A 19,638-nucleotide genomic window follows, 5' to 3' on the forward strand; every position below is an offset into this window, starting at 1 on the left:
TCCCTGTGCAAATCCTTTACCTGCTAAGTAAGGAGCAGACCAGATGACATAATGCTGCAGAGGCTGATGCCTCCGATGTTCTCTCAGCCCCTTTCCCTGTGTCCAGTTACCCAAAGGCTGGATTATATAATTAATGACAGTACTCCTGGCTTAACCTTGTTTTCTTGTTCTCAGTACTCCTCCTTGTTTCAGAAACTTCCTCTGTTAGTTTCATTATGTTCTTGGAACTAGAATTAAGAGGGAGGAGCTGGCTGGCAAGGAAACCTCTTCCTACATTTCATTCCTGGGCTTAAAAGTGTGGAGAGTCAGCAGGTCGAAAAAAATAACTATTTGCTTTGAAAAGTGGTGTGATGTTGTGAGTGAGAAATCAGTCATACAGAATTTGAAAATTGCAGTCTTCACCTGGTTGCAGTCCAGATAAACTGGTTTAAAACTCCATTAGCCCCTCCACATCCCTATCTGTTCCTTCCTGTATCAGAGCTTGCTCAAAGTGGTTCAGGATTAAACAGTTTCCGATATAATTCTGAAACCTTGCTAGTTTGTCTATTAAAGCTCAAGTTGTGGAGTATATGTATTAGTATCCCATTGTGTGTAAATGAGGACTAGCTGATTACTTAATGATGTGTGTGTTATCTACTGTAATGCAGGTGTTAATCTTATAAAATGTGTTAATAACTGCTTGGTATTTACAAGTATCGGCTTATTAGTCCTGCTTTGAATCTGTGTTTGCATCTGGAACTCACATTCCCAGCCAGGCTTTGGTGTTTGTATATTCAGTGTTTACTTGCTGTGTGAAACTGAGATTACCAGGATCACTTATCTTACTTTCCATGTGCTTCAAAGTTTGTGTCCCAACTCACAAAACCATCGAGATTGTTCATAAATGTGCACTCCAGGCACAACCCTGTTAGTGAACCAAGGTTCAGCTCTTGCAGAGCACATCCAGTTTGTTTTCATAAGCCACCTTCCTGCAGCTTTCAAAGAATCACAGAACATTCTGAGTTGAAAAGGACCCACAAGGATCATCAAAGTCCAGCTCCTGGCCTGGCACAGGACACCCCAACAATCCCACCATGTGCCTGACGGTGATGTCCAAATGCTCCTTGAGCTCTGTCAACCTTGGGGCCGTGACCACTGCCCTGGGGAGCCTGTTCAGTGCCCAACCACCCTCTGGGGGAAGAATCTTTTCCTAAAATCAACCTAACCCTCCTCTGACACAGCTCCAGCCATTCCCTCAGGTAGAAGTTGGAGCTTTGCTCAGTGATGCTTCATTATTTGCAGAGTTTTTCACCTGCAGATTTACACGTGCTTGAGGAAAGGTGGGCAGATGTTACCAGATGCTGCTGTGCAAAATGTACAAGCTGAAGAAGAAAGATTTAATTGACTGGAACAGAAATTGCACGGTGAGTCAGCGCCGGGAGCAGAACAGAATTCAGGTCTGTTGGCTCCCACTGCTGCGTCCCATCCCTGGGACTGTAGTGTGGCTGTCCTGGAGCTGTCCTGAGCTGCTCTCTGCACATTATGTTCTCATCTGCCAGCAGACAGGAAACATAGAAATGTCATTTAAACAAAGAATTAACCGAATTAAGGGCTCGAAATCAGTAGTTCCTATTTTCTTCCTCTGCTGCTGACTTCCTACCATTGTTTTCCCACCCAGTAAAACAGATTTCACCTACTTTGCTGTACTGGAAGAAGAGTTATTGCCTTTTGTCTGTGCTGGATTGTAGGATCTAAGTGTTCCTGCAGAGTTGTCAGAGCATGCCCTTGTTTTTGGGTAGGAAGAAAAGCAGCATGAGCTAAAGAAGGGATTTCAGAATGAAATCTTGAACTGATATTTCTCCATGAGAAGTGAAAAAGCAGTGCTTCCTATGCATGTATAGAGGAAGGCATAAGAATAAGGCAGCTCTACTTCTTTGGACTGTTTTAGGGTGAATTTACTTGTACGTAGAAATTCTTCTTTCCTTGCTAGATCTGTGGAACAAAATTCTGGATTTTTACCCAGCATGGGTACAGGAAGGACCAGAGGAAGTTGAAAATGCAGAGTTGGAATTCACTGCTTTTTTAGAGTAAAGTAAGAGAGGTTTTGCTTAAAAAGACATGCTGTTCTTGATGTTTCCCCAATTAAAGCCCATCTTTTCCTGGTTTAGAGACTTGCTCCAAACTGCTGGTCAGACCGGGTCTGACTTTTTATTGTAGCAGCTTTCAAGCACATGGGGTGCAAAATCCAGCCCACAGCATTGCTGAGCAGCCTCTGTCACCTGCCCAGCAGCCTGCTCATTCCTCTCCCTTCTCCCAGGGGAATCTGGTGATTTCCAGCCCCTGTCAGGGTCACCATGCAGAGGAGAGTTGTGTCCTGCTTGTTCCTTTGTCATTGTTGTTCCAGGTACCAGCTGTTCTCCAAGTCACTGCTTTGATTATTTCACATATTCTGTTGTTTGGCACATGGAATGGGATACCTGTTCTTCCAGGACATCTCTGCATACCCCAGGAATCAGCCTGCTGTTGCACTACTGAATAAAATCAATTTACCAAGTAAAGAGGTTAATCTTTTTATCCCTGATCCTGGGCACAGTAGTTCTAGGTATGGTTTTAACAACTGTGAACGATAAAAATCCCTCCAACTACTTCAAATAAGTGTCTGGGATTTTATTTTTATTTTTTAAGTAAAAATGGTATTTTGTTAATCAAAAGAGCACCATGTGTGCAAACCTGACTCAGCTGGGCTGTTTGTTCTACCTATACATTTCCTTCAGCTTGAACAACCACATTGAAAGCTAAATTGGTGGGCTTAGATTTTTCCTTTATACTGAAGTAACAGCTTTGCTTTTCAAGATCTTACCACAAGTGTCTGATGTGCTTTTCAGGAAGGAACAAAGCCAGCAAATATGCTCTGACAGAGGTACCTGCCTGCCTTTGGTGGAGTGAGGGTGTATGTATAAGCCTGCTTCGTTTTATTTAGGGCTACATGGCCTCTGAAGAGGTTAAAAGCCACCTGAGGGCCTGATGGCTTGTGCTCTTCAGCTGGTGTGGTCGGGTGCCTACTGCCCAAAAGCTTTGTTGACAAAGTGGGGAGGAATTGTCCCAAAATCATTGTTTGAGAGCAGTGACCCAAGGAAACAGAGGAACAGTTGCTGCCTGTTAAACGACTTCGAAGCTCTCAGCTAAGTGACTTGATTTTTGATTTAAAGTCTTTTATTCTTCAAGTAGCACTGGAGTATTCTCTGTGCCTTCCTAGCTTCTCTCAGTTCTTTCGAGCACCTTATAATCTATTTTTTTTTGCCTGTCTCAGTTAAGGAAGCACTGAGAGATAAAGTCCTGGGGCAGCATTGTCACAGAATGGATCAGGTTGGAAGGGACCGCAGTGGGTCATGTGGGGAGTGGACAGGGAGTATTTCAGTGGATGATCACAGAACCACTGTACCTCGGGCTGGTGGGGAGGCAGGTTTTCTCTTATACACTTAGTGCTTCTAATTCTTACACTTAGGTTAAGTGACCGAAGAAGATGCCTGAGAAGGCAGCAGATCACACAGACAGAAATGCTCCTTGACACTAAGCAGCATGCCTTTGGTGGGAAGGTTTCTCTAGAAATACCACTGGGGATTAAAGGAAGGGCGTTTCCATTTGGCCATTGGTCTCCAGCCTGAATGATCTTGCTCTGACAGCAGTCAGAGCTTCCTTTTGATTCCACGATTTCACATGGAAAATAACCCATGTGGCCTCTTTTTTTGCCCCTTCCCTTCTGCCTGAAGGCTACACTGATTTGGGGAGGGGGAGAAGGAAAGCTTCTGATCTCCCCTTTGTAACACCAACCTCCGCTGAAGTATTTATTCCTGGAGAGAGAAAATGGAGTCTGTTTGTGCACAGTCATCTTTGAATGTCAGATGGACTTAATCCAAGTTATATTTACCATGGCTGAGTTTCTTCCTGCTTCCTGTGTCCTCTTTGTAAACAATAAAGCATTTTATGCAAAGAGAGCTGCTGGATTCTCAGCTGTAAGTGGTATCTCTGCTAAGAGCCTTAATCGTAGCAGGAATTGAATGAATCTGTCTGTAAACTCTTCTGCTATCTCTAGGGATGCTTCTTCCAGAGGTGGTAGTGGCAGGAATACAAGGAAACAAATGCTGTGGGCTGGTGGAAGACTCTTCAGACCCATCATTCCAGCTCATTTCATGTGCACTTAAACGTGTTTCCTGAAGTGGGGTTGAGGTTGCTCATTCTCTTCTCACTTCACACCTGCCTTGGTTTCCTGAACTGCTGAAAATCAAGAACATACAGTTATACAAATCTTGTGGGAAGAGCTGACTGTCTGTCATTGCATCAGATCTGTAGCTCCTGTGGGGAACCAAATAAGGGGGATAGAACAAACCAACTCTGCTTTCTGTCTGGGACAGAGCGATATAACAGAAATGTTTGAGGAGGCAGATAGGAAATGGTAAGAGAGAAAAGAAGTATGCAGACTGAAAAATCCCAAGGTTATGTACTTGTCCCCAGGGAAAACTAATCCTTCTCAAAGTTAAGGATGATTTGTCTCTTTAATAGCAGCTGAATAGAAATTGTTAGTTGGCTGGATTCACTGATGTCTATGTGAAGTAATTAGAGAGTCTGGTGTAATTCTGAGGGATGTGGCCTAAAAATGAATTTGTTTAGAATGTCTAAATGGTAGATGCTCTCAAAGAAGGCAAGACATTAGATGTTTTCTAACCTGTTATCAGACAGAGCCGCCTCAAGATGACTCTTGTCAAGGATGAAATGTTGGCATAGGCTTGACTGTCCAAGGTTATGTTTGGCAGCTGCCTTGCTCTTTGTGTATCTTCCACTGTGCATGTAGTTTTTTTGATGTAGTTTTCATCAAAAGCAGTCTGGGATTGTTGTTTTGAATGAATTTATGTTCCCAGAAATGCACAGTGCATCATTTTTTCTCTCCACCTGAAAAAGAAAAAACAGTATAACAAATAGAGTGCTTTATCTTCTTATGACAAGAAGCACCTTTTTTTTTATTAAAGACTGAGTTTCTTAAAACTTAATGTGTCTGCATGGGCTACCTCTGTGTCATTACATTTCTTGGATGTGGCAAGTACAGTGTATTACAGTAGAAACTGCCTCTTCCACGTTGTAAGTCCTTTTACTGGTGAGTGTGTCATGAGTGGACTTTGTAAGGAACAGTCAAGTTCTTTGTTAGATTAGTCAGGAATTGGCATGTGTGTGGAGAAATAATGACCTCATGCCTTCTCAAATTCTTGGTATTTGAGGTCTGCAGCCATACTCTGATCCCCTTTTCTTTGGTTTGCGAGAAGGACTCGACAAATGGGGAAAACCAGAAGGAATATTTCACTAGAATTTACCTCCAGTTGGCAGCTACTCCAGTTCAGCTCTCAAACTGGGGAGGGGCGTTACCAGCACATGAGCAGAAGTGCAAACAAGTTTTGGAAACTGCTTTAACCGGCTTATATTCCCCTGTGGAGTGTCAAGGAAACAGTTCTTGCATGAAATAGTTCCTCAAAGACCAGCTTAATCTAGTTTCACTTTGTAGAGCAGAGAACTTGGCCTACAAATGCAGTGTTAGCTGGTGTGCCAGGTTTTGGAGATTGCTTTCTTGATGTGTAAAAGGGTGAGTGGTTTTAGTGGCAGTTGTGTTTTTGAAAAGGCTGTGAAAAGACTGACATTCCTGCTTTCTGACTTAGGCACTCGCCGTGGGAGTGAATGAACCTGCACTGCAGATACATAAATATTGTGTGAGAAGGGGGAGTCTCCACAGAAATCTGAGTGGCGCAGCCCAAATCAGTGGCCCACAGCCTCCCACTGAAGGGTTGATGCCACTGAAGACAAGGGTTGTTATTTCTTCGCTTCTTTGTGCTGTGATTTAAACTTGAGCCCTTGACCAAGGGGTTTTGTTGGTCCAGGAAGCCATCTCACCTTGGCAGGGTGTGTTACTCTTCATTTCTTTGAGAGGTGTTATGGCATCTGATGGATTATGGTGGAGATGTTGCTCCCTCCTCATAAGCACTTATCCAGCACTGAGTCTCTAACATAAAGCATGTTGGAATACAAACACTGGCTCGACAGTCCTTCAAATTTCTTATTGCAGTAACAACATAGTCTCTATAGTGTTTTCAAAGTTAACCTTTCTGTATTTGCTAATTCCCCCTTTGTGTAATTTAGTCGCATCTGCTGTAGAATTGCCAGCTGTTTGGTTAACTTAATAGTGAAGTTCTGGTTTTGCTGGAAAATATGTTGTTCCTGCAAGTTGTTCCTTCAAGTGAAGTTATTTGTTAGTGAAAGAAATTGTTTCAGCAGCACGAGGTTGTCTCTTTTTTTCGGAGATCTCAAAGCTACTGATGTGTAATAAAATTAAGGTAGTTGTTCACTGTACACTGGACTTGTTACTGAGAGTGAGTAATGTCACCAGGAATTAGTGACCTCAACTTCAAGTGTGGTATCTGCTGAAAAATAGATGCCACTTCTAGAAGCTGGTTAATATGGGAGGTGAAGAATCAAGTGTTGTTTCAACATTCACATTTTTCTGTGTGAATCACAGCCATGGACCCTTTGGTGCTGAGACAGGATGACATGATGGATTTGCACTACCATTTACTTGCTCAAGGTGGAATGTCAGCCATGATACTGATTGGGTTTTAATTTTTTAAAATCATCTTTGACATCAAAAATGTAATTTGCTGTAATGGATGCTCATGTCCTCTAACTTTCAGGATGTGCTGCAGAAGTACCTGTGATAAAGTCAGTATGCTTCAAAAAGACTAATTTTTAAACATTCAGTTCTTCTGGGGAAAAGCATAATCTGCCCAAAGAACAAAAGCATTTTTCCCCTGTCTTTGAGCATTAAAGATAAATTTCTGAATCATCTGAGGAGTGGAAAGGGACGAAAATTAATCTGTTTGCTGCTGATTTACGGTGCCTGAATTCTATTCTGTGACCCAAGTGCCACTTGAGAATGTGTTGCACTTCTGCTTGATTAACTGGAATCCAAAATACTGTCCAGTAAACAGTCTTTCCCTTGCCTCTTAGTTAAATCAGTAAAACCAGACCTTGCAGAAGAGTACATGAAGATGTTCCCACTCCAGAGTTGTGTTTCAGTGCTCCACAGAGCTAAAGCTTCTACTGTCTCTTTGCAGGAACTTCACACAGTGCATCAGTAATTTAGGGATAAACTACTCCTGGGGGCCAGGGGTTGGACTCAATGATTCTGGTTGATCCCTTTCAACTCAGGAGATTCTGTGATTAAATTTAACCACCATCCAGTTAGTTCAACTTACAAGTATTTGTTTTTAACCTCCAGTTCTTTGCTTCTTGCTCATGAAAAAGTTAGCAGCATCTTACAGACACGTTACAAAAGCTCTTTTCAGCTTCTAGAGATGTCAGAGAAGGTTTCTCTGTTTGGAGGTGTGGTAATCTTCAGTGAAATAATGTATTTATTACTTCATTTCCTGAAATATTTCAGATCCAGACTTGAAGCTGTTCAAGTGTACATAAAGCACGCCCTGGAAGAAAGCCTCAGCTCCTGCTGAGGGAGTGAGCTCATCCCCTTCTCAGGGCAGGCAGCTGAAGTACCCACTTGAGAAAAAACTTCAGTGTTTGGGTAGATATCTTCTGCCCTCCCTGTCACTCGTCCAGCACTGTCAATCACAGAGGTTTGAAAGGAAACTCAGGCATCACCCCAGGGCTGCTGATGTCTACTCACCTTGTTCAGTTGGGTTTGACCTACCATTGCCTCTGCAGTGCCAGCCTTGGTGATGATGGTGGCTCAGGTGAGCACTGCTGTGTCTGGCTCTGGGTTTTAAACACTTCAGTGCTTCCTGTGGCTCTAGGAGATAATGAAAAGCAAACATGAAGAGCAAATGTGCGATGGCAGCCCATTAACCCCCCGTGTGCTGGGCTGATCCCACAGCATGGGCAGCAGGGGAGGGAGATCCTGCCCCTCTGCCCTGCTCAGGTGAGACCCCCCCTGCAGAGCTGCCTCCAGCTCTGGGGACCCAGCTGGGACATGGAGCTGTTGGACCAATTCCAGAGGAGGCACCAAGATGATCAGAGGGATGGAGCACCTCTGCTGTGAGGAAAGGCTGAGAGAGTTGGGATTGTTCAGGCTGGAGAAGAGAAGGCTTTGGGGTGTCCTAATTGTGGCCTCCTTGTACCTGAAGGGAGCCTGCAAGAAAGATGTAGAGAGACAGTTTTTACCAGTTTGTTGTCATTCCTGTCAGGAAGGTGAGAAAGTTTTTTGTTGTGTCCTTTCAACTATTGGATTGAGGAAAAGGTATCATACCACTCCCTCATGTTAGTTATGAATGTTGGTTCCTGCGAACCTCTGACATTGCCAAACAGCCTTTTTTCATTTCTTTGTTTGCAACCCTGCTCTCCACTGAAAGAAAAGACACTCTAGATGTGTCAGGAAATTGCTTTGTTATACTTATGACAGCCTAGTTCTATCTTTAGCCTCGTATTCTGGAATTGCAAGGTCCAGCCTTCCCTTTATTCGAACACGTATGACCTGGAGGAAAAACTTTCCTAGCAGTAGGTTTGTTGTTTCCACTCTGAAATGGTGTTAGCTGATTAACTCACAGATACTGCTTCACCTTACAAGTCTTGCCTTTCTGAAGGAAGGAAGAAAGTTGCCAAAAGCTAAATATAAATATTGTGCAGTGGAAAATGCACATGTGCCTGCTCTGTAAGTGTGAACTGATGTCTCCCTGCTGAGAGCAGCATGAGCTGCTGCGCAGGGCTGCAGGTTGAGTTCATTCATCAGTGACTGCAGGACATGCTGTAAATCTACACCCTGGTTTCTCATGGTCATTTAGGATCTGACTCCAAGACTCTCCAAGACTGGTTTTTGACACTGTGGTACAGTGTGTTCACAGTGTGGTACAGTGCTATGAGCTGGCTGGTACAAGCCTCTGAACATCCAATCTTCCTCCAGTGTTAGTAATAGCTTCCACTGCTTTGAATGAAGCAGGAATCTGTAAGGCAGCTTTTGCAATAGACAGAGCACAAAGTTCCTCTCTGTTCCCAGGGTACAGATGCTCTTCCAGGTGACCAATGCCTTAGGAACCTGGAGGCTTGTTGGAATTTTTACTGCAGGTGCTTGCAGGAACATCTGACCTGAGGGCAAGTAAAACCTGTTCCCCTTTACCACTCATACAACTCCATGGCCTCCTCCCTCATACATTGCAAATCATCTGTGCTGTCTAATCCTCATTCTTTCCTCTTCCCAGGACAGTGTAAGTGATCTCCTGAAATTGCTTTCAGCTCTATAAGGTAGGCAAGAAACCAGCGGCAAAAAGAGAAAGGTTTGTCAAGCAGAGACTAGAAGTTCATCAGATTTTTAACCCTGAGACCTGATTGGAGCTTTCACAAATCTCTGATTTCTTTGGGCTTAGGGTCTCCTGTTACAATAACTCTTGTCAGCTTCACAGGTTTGTTTGAGAAGTTTGCTTGATTTACTTATTTTTATAATTATACGTAATTAATGAAGCCTTCTTTGGGGTTCCATTCTCTACTCATACCAACCTTTCTTATGTCTCACAAACATACTTTTCAAGCTGTCATTATTTTTCAAGCTGTCATTAACTGCTATACATTTCACGTTTTCTTCTAAGTTGGTGTTTAAATCTGAGTTAACAAGGTAGCCCTGTTTCCTGGCTGTGCCATCTCCATCATTCTTCTCAAAGTCTTTTGAGCTTCCACCTTTCCCTTCTCTGAATGTGTAAACACAACTGCTGTTTTCACCAACCAGGAGCAGACTGAATAAATTGTATAAATTGTAGCCAATATCAGATGCCTTATTGAGAGGATGCCTGGTACCCTGAAGAGTATAAAAAGTATAAATCCTCCTAACTCAGAACATGTGTTTTCCAAGCAAATGACTGTTCTGCCAGGATACTTACACAGTCCTTTCTACCTTGGGCAGGCAGTCATTTGGATGTGAGCAAAATCTAGCCAGCAGTGTTTGTCTCTTATTCCAAATGTGTCTTTTTCCATTCCCTTGTTGATTGTTGTGATCATTTCAGCATCCTTGTGCAAGCTTAAATACACCTTCCATGCTTGCCTACCCTTTTGCTTGAGTCAGGTTCTGGAAGTCATCCTTCAAGCTTCTGCCTTTCTCCATAAGACCTCAACTGAGCCATCCTCCTTCCTCCCCACATCCAATCTGATCTCGTTGCCTCTTTTCCATACACTGTCCATTCTGTGCTATTCCATAGTGTCTGTCCTTATCTAAAAACATGTTAAATCTAGAAAACAAAGCCATCAAACCTTTATTCAGTTCTCCTGTGTTGTTTTGTACTCTTCTTGTGTGTGCCTCTAGACTGTAAATTCAGGCTGGGACATGCTTTGTCCGATGTTCTTTGCCCAGATGTGTGTCATGGTAGTAGAAGAGAGGGAACATAATGTGGTAGGAGAGATGGGAAGCAGAATAGCACAGGGAGTGCACTGCCTTTTAAACACTTAAAGCCAGGTGATAAATGTGGCTGGGAGCCACCAAACACTTTCTGCAGTGTCTTTGCCTAATCCAAGCTTACTTACACCACATAAAAGTTAATTTGTGGTGTTGGGTGTTCCTTATGTGATCAAAATGGCAGCCTGAGAGGAGAGAACCCTGCCATGACATCAGCTTTCCAGAGAGCTGTTTAAAAAGCTGGACTTTTTGCTTTTAGTCCTGTGACGGGTCATCATTTTAATACTAGTAAATATTCCTCATTGTGGGAGCAAACTTCCTTTTATAGTATCCGCCGCTGTTTTTACTGAATCCAGCGTAGAGCTGTTTCCTATTTCTGAGTGTTCGCTCACACTCAGCAGCTCTCGTGTGTTCACGTGCTCTGTCTCTTCCTCAGCTTTTTTAGCCCTGTTGATCTATTATTGTGACTTTGGCCAGACGACGCCAGCGCTCGGCGTTTAATGGGCTGAGAGCAGGAGCGAGCAGCGGCTTCCTCTGCCTGTGAGACCATGATGTCAGCAGCTACTTTGGGTTCCTTTGCCATCCGCTGCTGTTGCTTTGGTGTGCGTGGAAAGAATTCTAACAGCACTTTCCAGATGTTCTCAGGGCAACTGGAAAACCGTAAATGGATTGTTTGGTTCAGGAATATTGCTGATCTGCTTAGGACACGGCAGTGAGTAGAGTCATAAAAACATACAGCTCCTGAGCAATGTTGCTGTCAGGTGTATCACAGTGGGTTGTTAGGGTGTTAAGAGAGTTCATAGATCATTCAGGACTTGAGCTGGGCAGATGAACTATATACCTGCTCTCCTTTCCCTCTCTTCCCTTCCTTCCTCCAGCTTCAGCTCCTGAATGAAACGCAACCACGTCTTTCTGATCTCATGCAAGGCAAACGCTGTTTTGTTCATCCAGAGTGCCTTCAAGTTATCTCAGCAGTTAAAGAATGAAGAAAACAAAGATGATCTAGTTTTAAAGTCCCAGTATAGTATTTGGTGTAGTAGGAGCTACTGATTAAGCATGGGGGTGTTTCATCTTGGTGCACTGTAGAATAGGAATTTGGGAGCCGGTGTTTCTCATGCCTCTCCAGGGCTGGAAAAAGCATCAGATCTCACCCACTTGTAGTATATCCAAAAAGTCTATTTTGGGGGGAGAACCAGTCACTTCCTTCTTTAGGGTGGGTAGGTGTTTTTAATGCATTAATTAATTTTTACTGGGTGATGGAAAAACTGATGTCAGAGCTGCATTGCGGTTGGGCGTGCAGAAACACAAGGTGGTAGGAAATAATATAGCCAACACATAAGGGCAGGGAAAGTTTAACCATGGGGAGTTTAAAATAGCAAAGCTGAGCTATATGGATATTAAAAGCTATGACTGAATCAAAACAACGTTCTAATATTAAACTGGATTTTACTGGGGGAGTAGCAAACTTGTCGGGTTCATTTCTCTTGGGTATCCAGTGTCCAAGGGATGGTTTCTTGTCTCAGCACCTGGATTTCTGACTTTGATGTTGTCTACTTTGGTCTATTGCAGGATACAAACTATAAGCTGCAATATAGGTTGTGTCTCACTGGTTTTTTTGCCAGGTGTCTTTATTCAGGAGTCTGCAGAGTATCCTTTTCCTTACAGTGGTCTATAAACTTGTCCAGCATGACTCCTTCCCTGGCTTCTCTCGCAGTTCAGATTGCACAGATCCATGACAGCGAGGCGGAGGGAAGTGCTTTGGAAATTGGAGCCAAAGCAGAGTGCAGTTACATAACTGTACAAAAGTAAAGGGCTTTTTGTTTTGTTTTTCCTTCTCATATCCTCCTGCGTACTGAAAAAAATGTTGTTGGAAAGCGGGATGGAAAAACTTCAGCATCATTCATCCCTGTGGGGACATGAAATATACTGAAATGTTCCACCTGTTTTATGGCTGCTGCTTTTCCTCTTTCAGGTTTGACATCTACAGGAAGGTGCCAAAAGACCTTACACAGCCAACCTACACAGGGGCCATTAGTAAGTAACTTCTTTTTGATGTCCTTGCATACTCCTGGTCTAAAATTAAAACTCGTTTGGCCTCTCTGTCTCTGGGAAATTTTTTTAAAGGGATATTAAACATTGGAAAGGGTGTCCTTTGTTGCTGAAATAGTTGTTTTACTCCATCAAACAGTGGAGTAGTTTGTATGCATTTAGAATCACAGAATCACAGAATGGCCTAGGTTGCAAGGGACCTTAAAGACCATCTCATTTCAAGCCCCTGCCATGGGCAGGGACACCTTCCACCAGACCAGGTTGCTCCAAGCCCTGTCCAACCTGGCCTTGAGCACTTTCAGGGATGGGGCAGCCACAGCTTCTCTGGGCAACCTGTGCCAGGGCCTCACCACCCTCACAGGGAAGAATTTCTTCCTCATATCCAACCTAAATTTCTGCTCTTTCAGCTTGAACCCATTCTCCTTGTCCTGTCACTCCAGTTCCTGATGAACAGTCCTTCTCCAGCTTCTTTGTAGCCCCTTCAGATACTGGAAGGGGCTGTGAAGTCTCGACACAACCTTCTCTTCTCCAGCTGAACAGCCCCAACTTTCTCATCCCGTCTCCATAGGGGAGGTGCCCCAGTCCCCTTCTCAACTTTGTGGCCTCCTCTGGATTTGTTCCCATAGTTCCATTTCCTTCTTATGCTGAGGGCACCAGAACTGTACACAATATTCTGGGGGGGTCTCACCAGAGCAATGAAATCTCAAAAAGAAAATACAGTACATATATATTGTCATGATAGGGAGCTCCTAAAAACTGGTGTTGAAATTCCCACTCTGCTATCTCCTGAAGTAGCTAGAGAGCTTTTTGCTGGTCTCTTCCCAGGAACAGAAGCTGGGAGTCTGCTCCAAACACTGGGATGGGGATGACTGCAGGTTTATTTGCCTCTGACAGGCACCCCCCCAGTCACTGTGAAAAATTACTGTTAATAGTTGCACTCACTGTTGATGTTCCCAGGCTTGTGCTTGTGGAAGAGACTTGAGGAACTAAACCACTACAAAAAGGGATTCCAGGTTCTGGATCCACAAGGAGCAGTGTGGGGGGGAAATGTGCAGTGGCCAGTGGTGAAGATGATGTGGGAAACATGCATTTTGCTCACAGCGTACTCAGGGAATTAATCTGATGATATAGGTGGGACTAATGAGCACAGATGTTATTTCGTTGTTATTTGTCGTGCTTTTAGAGAATTAAAATTGCTTGGGCAACCGATAGCGATCCACTCTCACTCCCGTGTATCAATACATAGACTTTGGCTGATACAAATCTCTCGCCTTGGGCCCCTTTTCCTTCCTTCCTGCTCCTGAGGGAGCTGGAGGCTGAGTAATGCAATTTCACACAATTATGTGCAGTGAGCTGCTGTGCGGGGCAAACATCGATCAGGTTGATCCTGCCAAGCCTGTAATTACACTCCTAATGCAGCTTTCCTGTTCCATTGAGCAGGCACTTCCTTTGATCACAGAGCTGTGCTCCATTCATCCATTCTTGTAGATGGGTCAGTAGTCTTGTATGTCACCGCTGACGTGAGTGATGTCATATCCCTTGGTGACAGCAGATAGAACTGAGTCAGGGCCAGTGAATCAGTGGACACAAAGGAAAGCCCTTTGTGGCCTTCAAGAAACTCCTTGCTGTAAGGATGGTTGAAGACTGGAACAGGTTGCCCAGGGTGGTGTGGAGCCTCTGTCCTTGGAGATGCTCAAAACAACCAGACCTGGCCCTGAGCAACCTGCTCAGAGCAGGGGAGTTGGACGGGATGATCTCCAGAGAGGTCCCTGCCAGCCTCAACTATCCTGTGCTCCTGTGAAGATAACACATACCCTAAATATTTACTGTCAGAGTCCTTGTCTTCTGTGTTCTGACTGCTGAATTAATTGTATCCTGACTCCCTTTTAGGTTTGCTGAAGCTGTGAACAAAGGGCTTGACTAAAACTGTTTGCGAATTCAGGGGCTGTGAGATTTAGTGTTTTGAAAGAACACTTTGAACTTGTGAGTGATCCCGCCTTCCCTTCTGTTTTGGAAACTAAGAGTTCCCACACTGTACCTGGGCTCCCTTTGAGAATTTGTCTTATTATGAATCACCTGCAAAAGAGTATTTTAGAAACAAAAAAACCCATCAAAGGCCATCCAGTGTTAGGCTTTCTGATCTGCAGTAAACAGCTCAAGTGATAAGTCTGTTGTGGGAAGGCTTGAAGGTTGTGACTCTTACTTAAAATTATTAGCTGACTTATTTCTCTCTATTGTTATTTGCAGCTTCTCAGGCTTTGATTTTCTTCTCTAACTGGTTCTCCTTCTTTTCCTCAGAGTGGTTTTAGACAGGCTTTAGATAGAAGCTTTTGAACCACACAGGCAGCCAACAGACTGGTGGCTTTGCCTGTGAGGATCTGGTGAGCAGCTTTCCTAATGGGCTTTCTGTCTGACCAAGCCTATGGCTTGTAATTTGAAAGCCATTAATCTTACATGTTGTAGGAGGCCATGAATGAGAGAGCCCAATGCCAGGCCAGTTTGAAGCCTGGGAAAGGTTGCATGATTTTGTGATAAATGCTTTAGGGAAGTCAGCTCATAATAACATTGGGAGCTTGAGCATAGTGGAAGGTTCTGCCTCTCAAAAAAACTTCCAGGGTTTAGTAAATATGTGAAATGACTATGACTGCAACTGTATTTTGGCTCTCTTAAAGTCCTTCAAGTTTTACACAGGAGGTATAAAATAGTCTATAGTAGCCAACTATTACTTTAGGCCCTTCCCGTCTGATTTCTGCTGGAGCTTTAGTTCAGTATCACTTCTGGTGCTGAAGGCTTTCTGGAATAGGAATGGATTTACTGCAGGATTTCTGCAGTGGTTCTTGGATGGTAAAAAGGCCTTTTTAAAAAAAAAAAAGTTTGACGTTTATTAGGGAAGAAGTCAGAGATCAGATTACAGAAGGAAAGAGATGGAAAAGAGCAACTCTGCTTCTGACACCAGGGCTGAAGAGGCCAGGGCTCCTAGGGAGGAAGCAGCTAAGGGAGAGTAAGTGTTGGGGAATTTTGGTGGAGGAGAGCAGGTGAGCTTGAACACAAGCAAGTTCAGAAGCCAACTGGAGGGTTATTGAGGCTTTATTGGGTATGGTTTTGTGATTTCCAAAGTTGCAGTGAATGCTGCATACAAGATATTTGAGCTTTGTGTAGCAACCCTTCCAGCTACGAACATTTTTTTAGCAATGAAGTAACCTGGAACAGTCCACTGCAGTTTACTTGGAGAGAGGTTTTTCTAGAACAACACATCCCCTGCTGTGGACTTCTCTGAAAAAGTGTATAGAACTTACTCATTCCTTTTCCTCAATAAAATTCTCTTTTTTTAGGCAGCATTCCTGTGCCCTCAGCCTGTCATGCCCTCATTGTACCTCTTCCACCAGTTCTTTGCCAGCTTTCCCACCCCCATGCAGCGTGTCCGTGGTGCCACACAGGGCCACTCCAGCAGACCTGACTAACGTGGTGACAGCTTGGCCATGTTTGGGTATGGAAGCAGCAGCAGCAGCACACGCCCTGGCTGGCTGACAGTTGGCATCTGGCTGGACAGGAGCAGTCGGACACAGCTGCTGGAATGATCCTGCTATTTAACAATCCATGTGGATGCATAGTTTGCATGCACATGTTGTATGCACACATGGAAATGTTATCCAGAAATACTCGGTGCTGTTTGGGGGCTGGAGTTTTAAATACACATCAGGAAATATCAAAGTTATGATTCACATGGCGTCTGTAACAAGACCCGTTCCTTGGACTTCATAACAGTTTGCTCCATTGAATAATAAATGCTAATAATTTTATGCCTTAATATAGACATGGATCCACGTTCTCAGTCTGTGTGATGTGTTAAACACTTTTCCTTTCTTTCATTTCTTGTGGGGTGGGGAGAAAAAGCCAGGAATGTACGTAGATGGGATATGTATCAGAAGCGATATGTACAAAAAGGTTAGTGTAGGAATGAAAAACTTGGCAGAATTTCCCATCCTTTTGGGATTAAAGATTAGCCAACAGCAGTCTGTCTCTACCTTTGATATATTGATTGTGTTATCATATTAGGTATTTAAGAAACCTGTCTTAGATGGTCCTTCGAGCTCTGTGGGAACGTCGCAGTGCTCTTGCAGTTACATGAAGCTTTATGCATGAATTGTTTGATTCTGTCTGATCCTAGCCTTTAATCTACTTTTCCAAATATCATGCAGTTGTCAAATGTGGGTGGTGGAACTGCACATTTGCATGGAAGCAAGTGAAAGCCTTCACTATGAAATAAGCAGCTGAAGTGCATAAATTCTTATGCTGGGAACATCATCTGTGCCCGCAGCTCCACACTAGGGAGAGGAGCTCGTGTTCTGCATCTGGGAAAATACTGTCTCTGGAGACAGTTTAACACATGAGGCTTTCACGTGAGTCTCATGCCAAGGACACCCCCTGTCCTGAGAATGTGTGTGTGCAAGAAGAGTTTAACATAGGAGCAGCCACAGTTGATGCAAGTGTCGTGCAACCCAGTGTCCCCTTACCAGGAGTGGTCAGCAGCAGATGCCAGAGAAAGAACACAGGGACAGGTTAAACACTTTACCAGGCTTTGCTCGTTTGGTTTCTGAAATTCCTGAGCTATAAGTTGTTCCTTTGTGTTTAGTAGCCCTTAGTGGATTTCTTCTTCAGGCCGTGTGTGATTCCTTTTTGAAATCTTACAGATTTTATTTTTTAAGCGTCCTCAACACCCATAGTGAAGAATCTTCAGAATTTAGTTAAGTGTTCTGTAAAAGAAAACCTTCTCCTGTTTTTAACCTCCCCTTTCGTTCCTGTACTGGAAGAGACAGTGAGTGGTTGTTGCCCATTCATCTCCTTCAGATCCCTCGTGATTTTATATTCCCCTCTCATGTCCACCCTCAGCAATCTCTTTTATGGGTTGAAAACTGACTGTGCAGTTTGAAGTCTGGCAAAAGCATTGAGGAGCTTTGAAAGTCAGTCCCTGCCAGGTGCTTCAGGGCATTCCTGCAGGATTTTTTAGATGTAGGTTAGTGGAATTTTACTGTGCTGTGTTTGGTAAGTATTGTCATAAGCCTTCCCTGCAAGAACTGAATTGAAAGATGGACTTCAGGCAGCACATACTTTCTGTGCTGGAAAAGAAAATAATTTGATGATACAAGTGGCAGAGAAGAAAGTTAAAAAATTGGAAGAGAGAGGAAGCTCTGGGAGAGAGTTTAGAGTTAGTAGTACCAGGCTTGCCTGGAAGTGCTTGAGAGCAGAGAGGTCTAGCTGACGCTGTGGAAAGCCTTTATGGGATGATAACAAGCAGTGAGGAATATGGGAAGCAATTAGAGAAGAAAGGGTTGTCTATGTGAAACGCTCTCCCCTGAGTTCTGCCACAGCTCAGAGATCTCATGTCTCTGCTGCTCTGTGACCAACAGTACGAGACGCTGGATCGACAACTCGTGTGCCTCGGTCACTTTTTTTGGGCTCTTACGTAGGTGTGTAAGTTCTCATAAGAATTTGCTGCTGTACTTTAAGCAAACAAGCAGCAAGTTTCTCCTCCCCCCACACTGTGTGGTGCCCCGTGCCAGGGGCTCAGCTGGGTCACAGCCATGGTGATCTTCCGTGCCCTGAAAGCCAAGACTTGGAAGCAAGTGTGTGACCCTCTGAGGTTTCTCTTTGGAAATTAATATCCCCTCTTGCTTCCAATTTTCCTACTGGTCTTTGTATTTTTTTCTCTCTTCCTTCATCCTAGCTAATGGATTCTTTGGGATCTCTTTTAATGCCTTGCACTTCACAGAGGGTCAGTAAACGAATCCACCCTTGAAATTCTTCTGATGAGGAAGGGGAAACAACGCATTTCTCTTTCCTCAGAGCTATCAGCTGACTAATCTGAGGAATGAGGCACAAGGCTTTAGGTCACTCAAGGGTCTGTCTCAGTACTTGCCCTCAGTACCTCTTCTTTCCTTCCTGTGCCTCTTGCATTCTCTACCGAGGGAGTTTGGACTGATGCAGTTGTGATAAAATTATTCCCTAGCCTGTTGTTGCTTGAGCTTCCTGAAAGAATGGATATTTGGGATGTACAGGTCATGTGGTATAAAGTTGAGGAACAGGGTTTTTCTAACGTGTTTCTCAGTCCTAATTAGCGGCTCTGGTAATTGGTCATTTCACAGAGTGCTCGGTCACTGCAGCTGTGCTGGGATGGAGGGATGAGCCGGACTGTGCTCTGGTTGTCACAGCCCTGGAAGCTCCTACCAGTTCCTGCTTTACTCTTTTGCAAGTGGTTCATGGTGGACTTGGGTATTTTATTTAATGCAGATACACATTGCAACCCTGTCTCCTTCACTTGGCACAGCCTTGCCTACTCCAATCATCCCTGCTCCACAGGATTTACGGCTGTACTTCCTTCCAGCCCCTCTGTGTGGGTCAGTGACCCTGTCACTGCTGCGTGAATGTCACTGCCCAATTGTTTGAATAGTTTCCTGATGAAGAGTAACCAGTAACATGCCAGTTACTTTGGGTTCCCTCCGTGGAACTCCAGGTTCAGATTCTTAGAAAAGACGTGGGACTTGTCCAGGTACTTCACAATTCCTTCACTGGGAATTTACCCTCTCTGAAGAGTCAATCTATCAGCAAATGGAGAAATTAGAGAAGTATCAGGCATTGGCTACACTAGTCATTACCATTATTGCCATTATTGTCTCTGCTGTACCAGCTCTGCCAAGACCAGGCTGTGAGATGACTTACACAGAGCTTTGGAACTTGAGAAGAAACCAAAATGTCTCCTAATCCACAAAACACTGTGTTATCTGACTGTATGCTTTTGAAGCAAGGAGGTGCTGATTTTTCTTCCTTTCCGGAGGTTTTAATTAATTAAAATGTGGAGCAAAGGCTCCAAAGAAGTCATGTCAAGCAGCTCTGTAAAGAAGAGGGAGAGCTGGCAGACCAGCATTGTGTGCTGGAGATGGAGAATGCAAGAGCCGTGGGGAGATGGAAATCATGGTGGGAAAAGTGGCCCAAAAATGATGATACCCCTCAGGATTTTGGATATTGGCATTTTGGTGAAGTCACAGCTCTGATGACTCCTCTGGGTCATGGACTCTAAAGAGTCATAGTTCTCAAGTGTGTCTGGTTGGCAAATCCATGAGGGGAATCATATACCTGTGTGAAAACAGTTTTTTGCTTTGTTAGTGAAACAAAACTAACCTTTTCCTCTC

General features: G+C 43.9%; 1 protein-coding gene and 1 long non-coding RNA gene across 5 annotated transcripts in view; one reads left to right on the forward strand and one right to left on the reverse strand.

Annotated features, from left to right (window-relative positions):
- LOC127473698 (uncharacterized) overlaps window positions 1-19,638 on the reverse strand; it is a 901,041-nt gene that overhangs the window by 505,235 nt on the left and 376,168 nt on the right. The window lies entirely within an intron of this gene.
- Window positions 1-19,638, forward strand: part of ERGIC1 (endoplasmic reticulum-golgi intermediate compartment 1) — a 60,451-nt gene that overhangs the window by 9,352 nt on the left and 31,461 nt on the right. For 2 of the 3 annotated variants that reach the window (XM_051793611.1, XM_051793612.1), the window contains exon 2: window positions 12,375-12,436. In XM_051793611.1, the coding sequence (XP_051649571.1) occupies window positions 12,375-12,436 (62 nt within the window). Of the gene's footprint in view, window positions 1-11,022; window positions 11,115-12,374; window positions 12,437-19,638 lie in introns of those variants that run through there. The other variant, XM_051793610.1, reaches the window with a different exon arrangement.

Source organism: Manacus candei, unplaced genomic scaffold (assembly GCF_025592945.1).
Source record: "Manacus candei isolate 608988 ecotype Guabito, Panama unplaced genomic scaffold, ASM2559294v1 h1tg000037l, whole genome shotgun sequence".
Classification (NCBI taxonomy): domain Eukaryota; kingdom Metazoa; phylum Chordata; class Aves; order Passeriformes; family Pipridae; genus Manacus; species Manacus candei.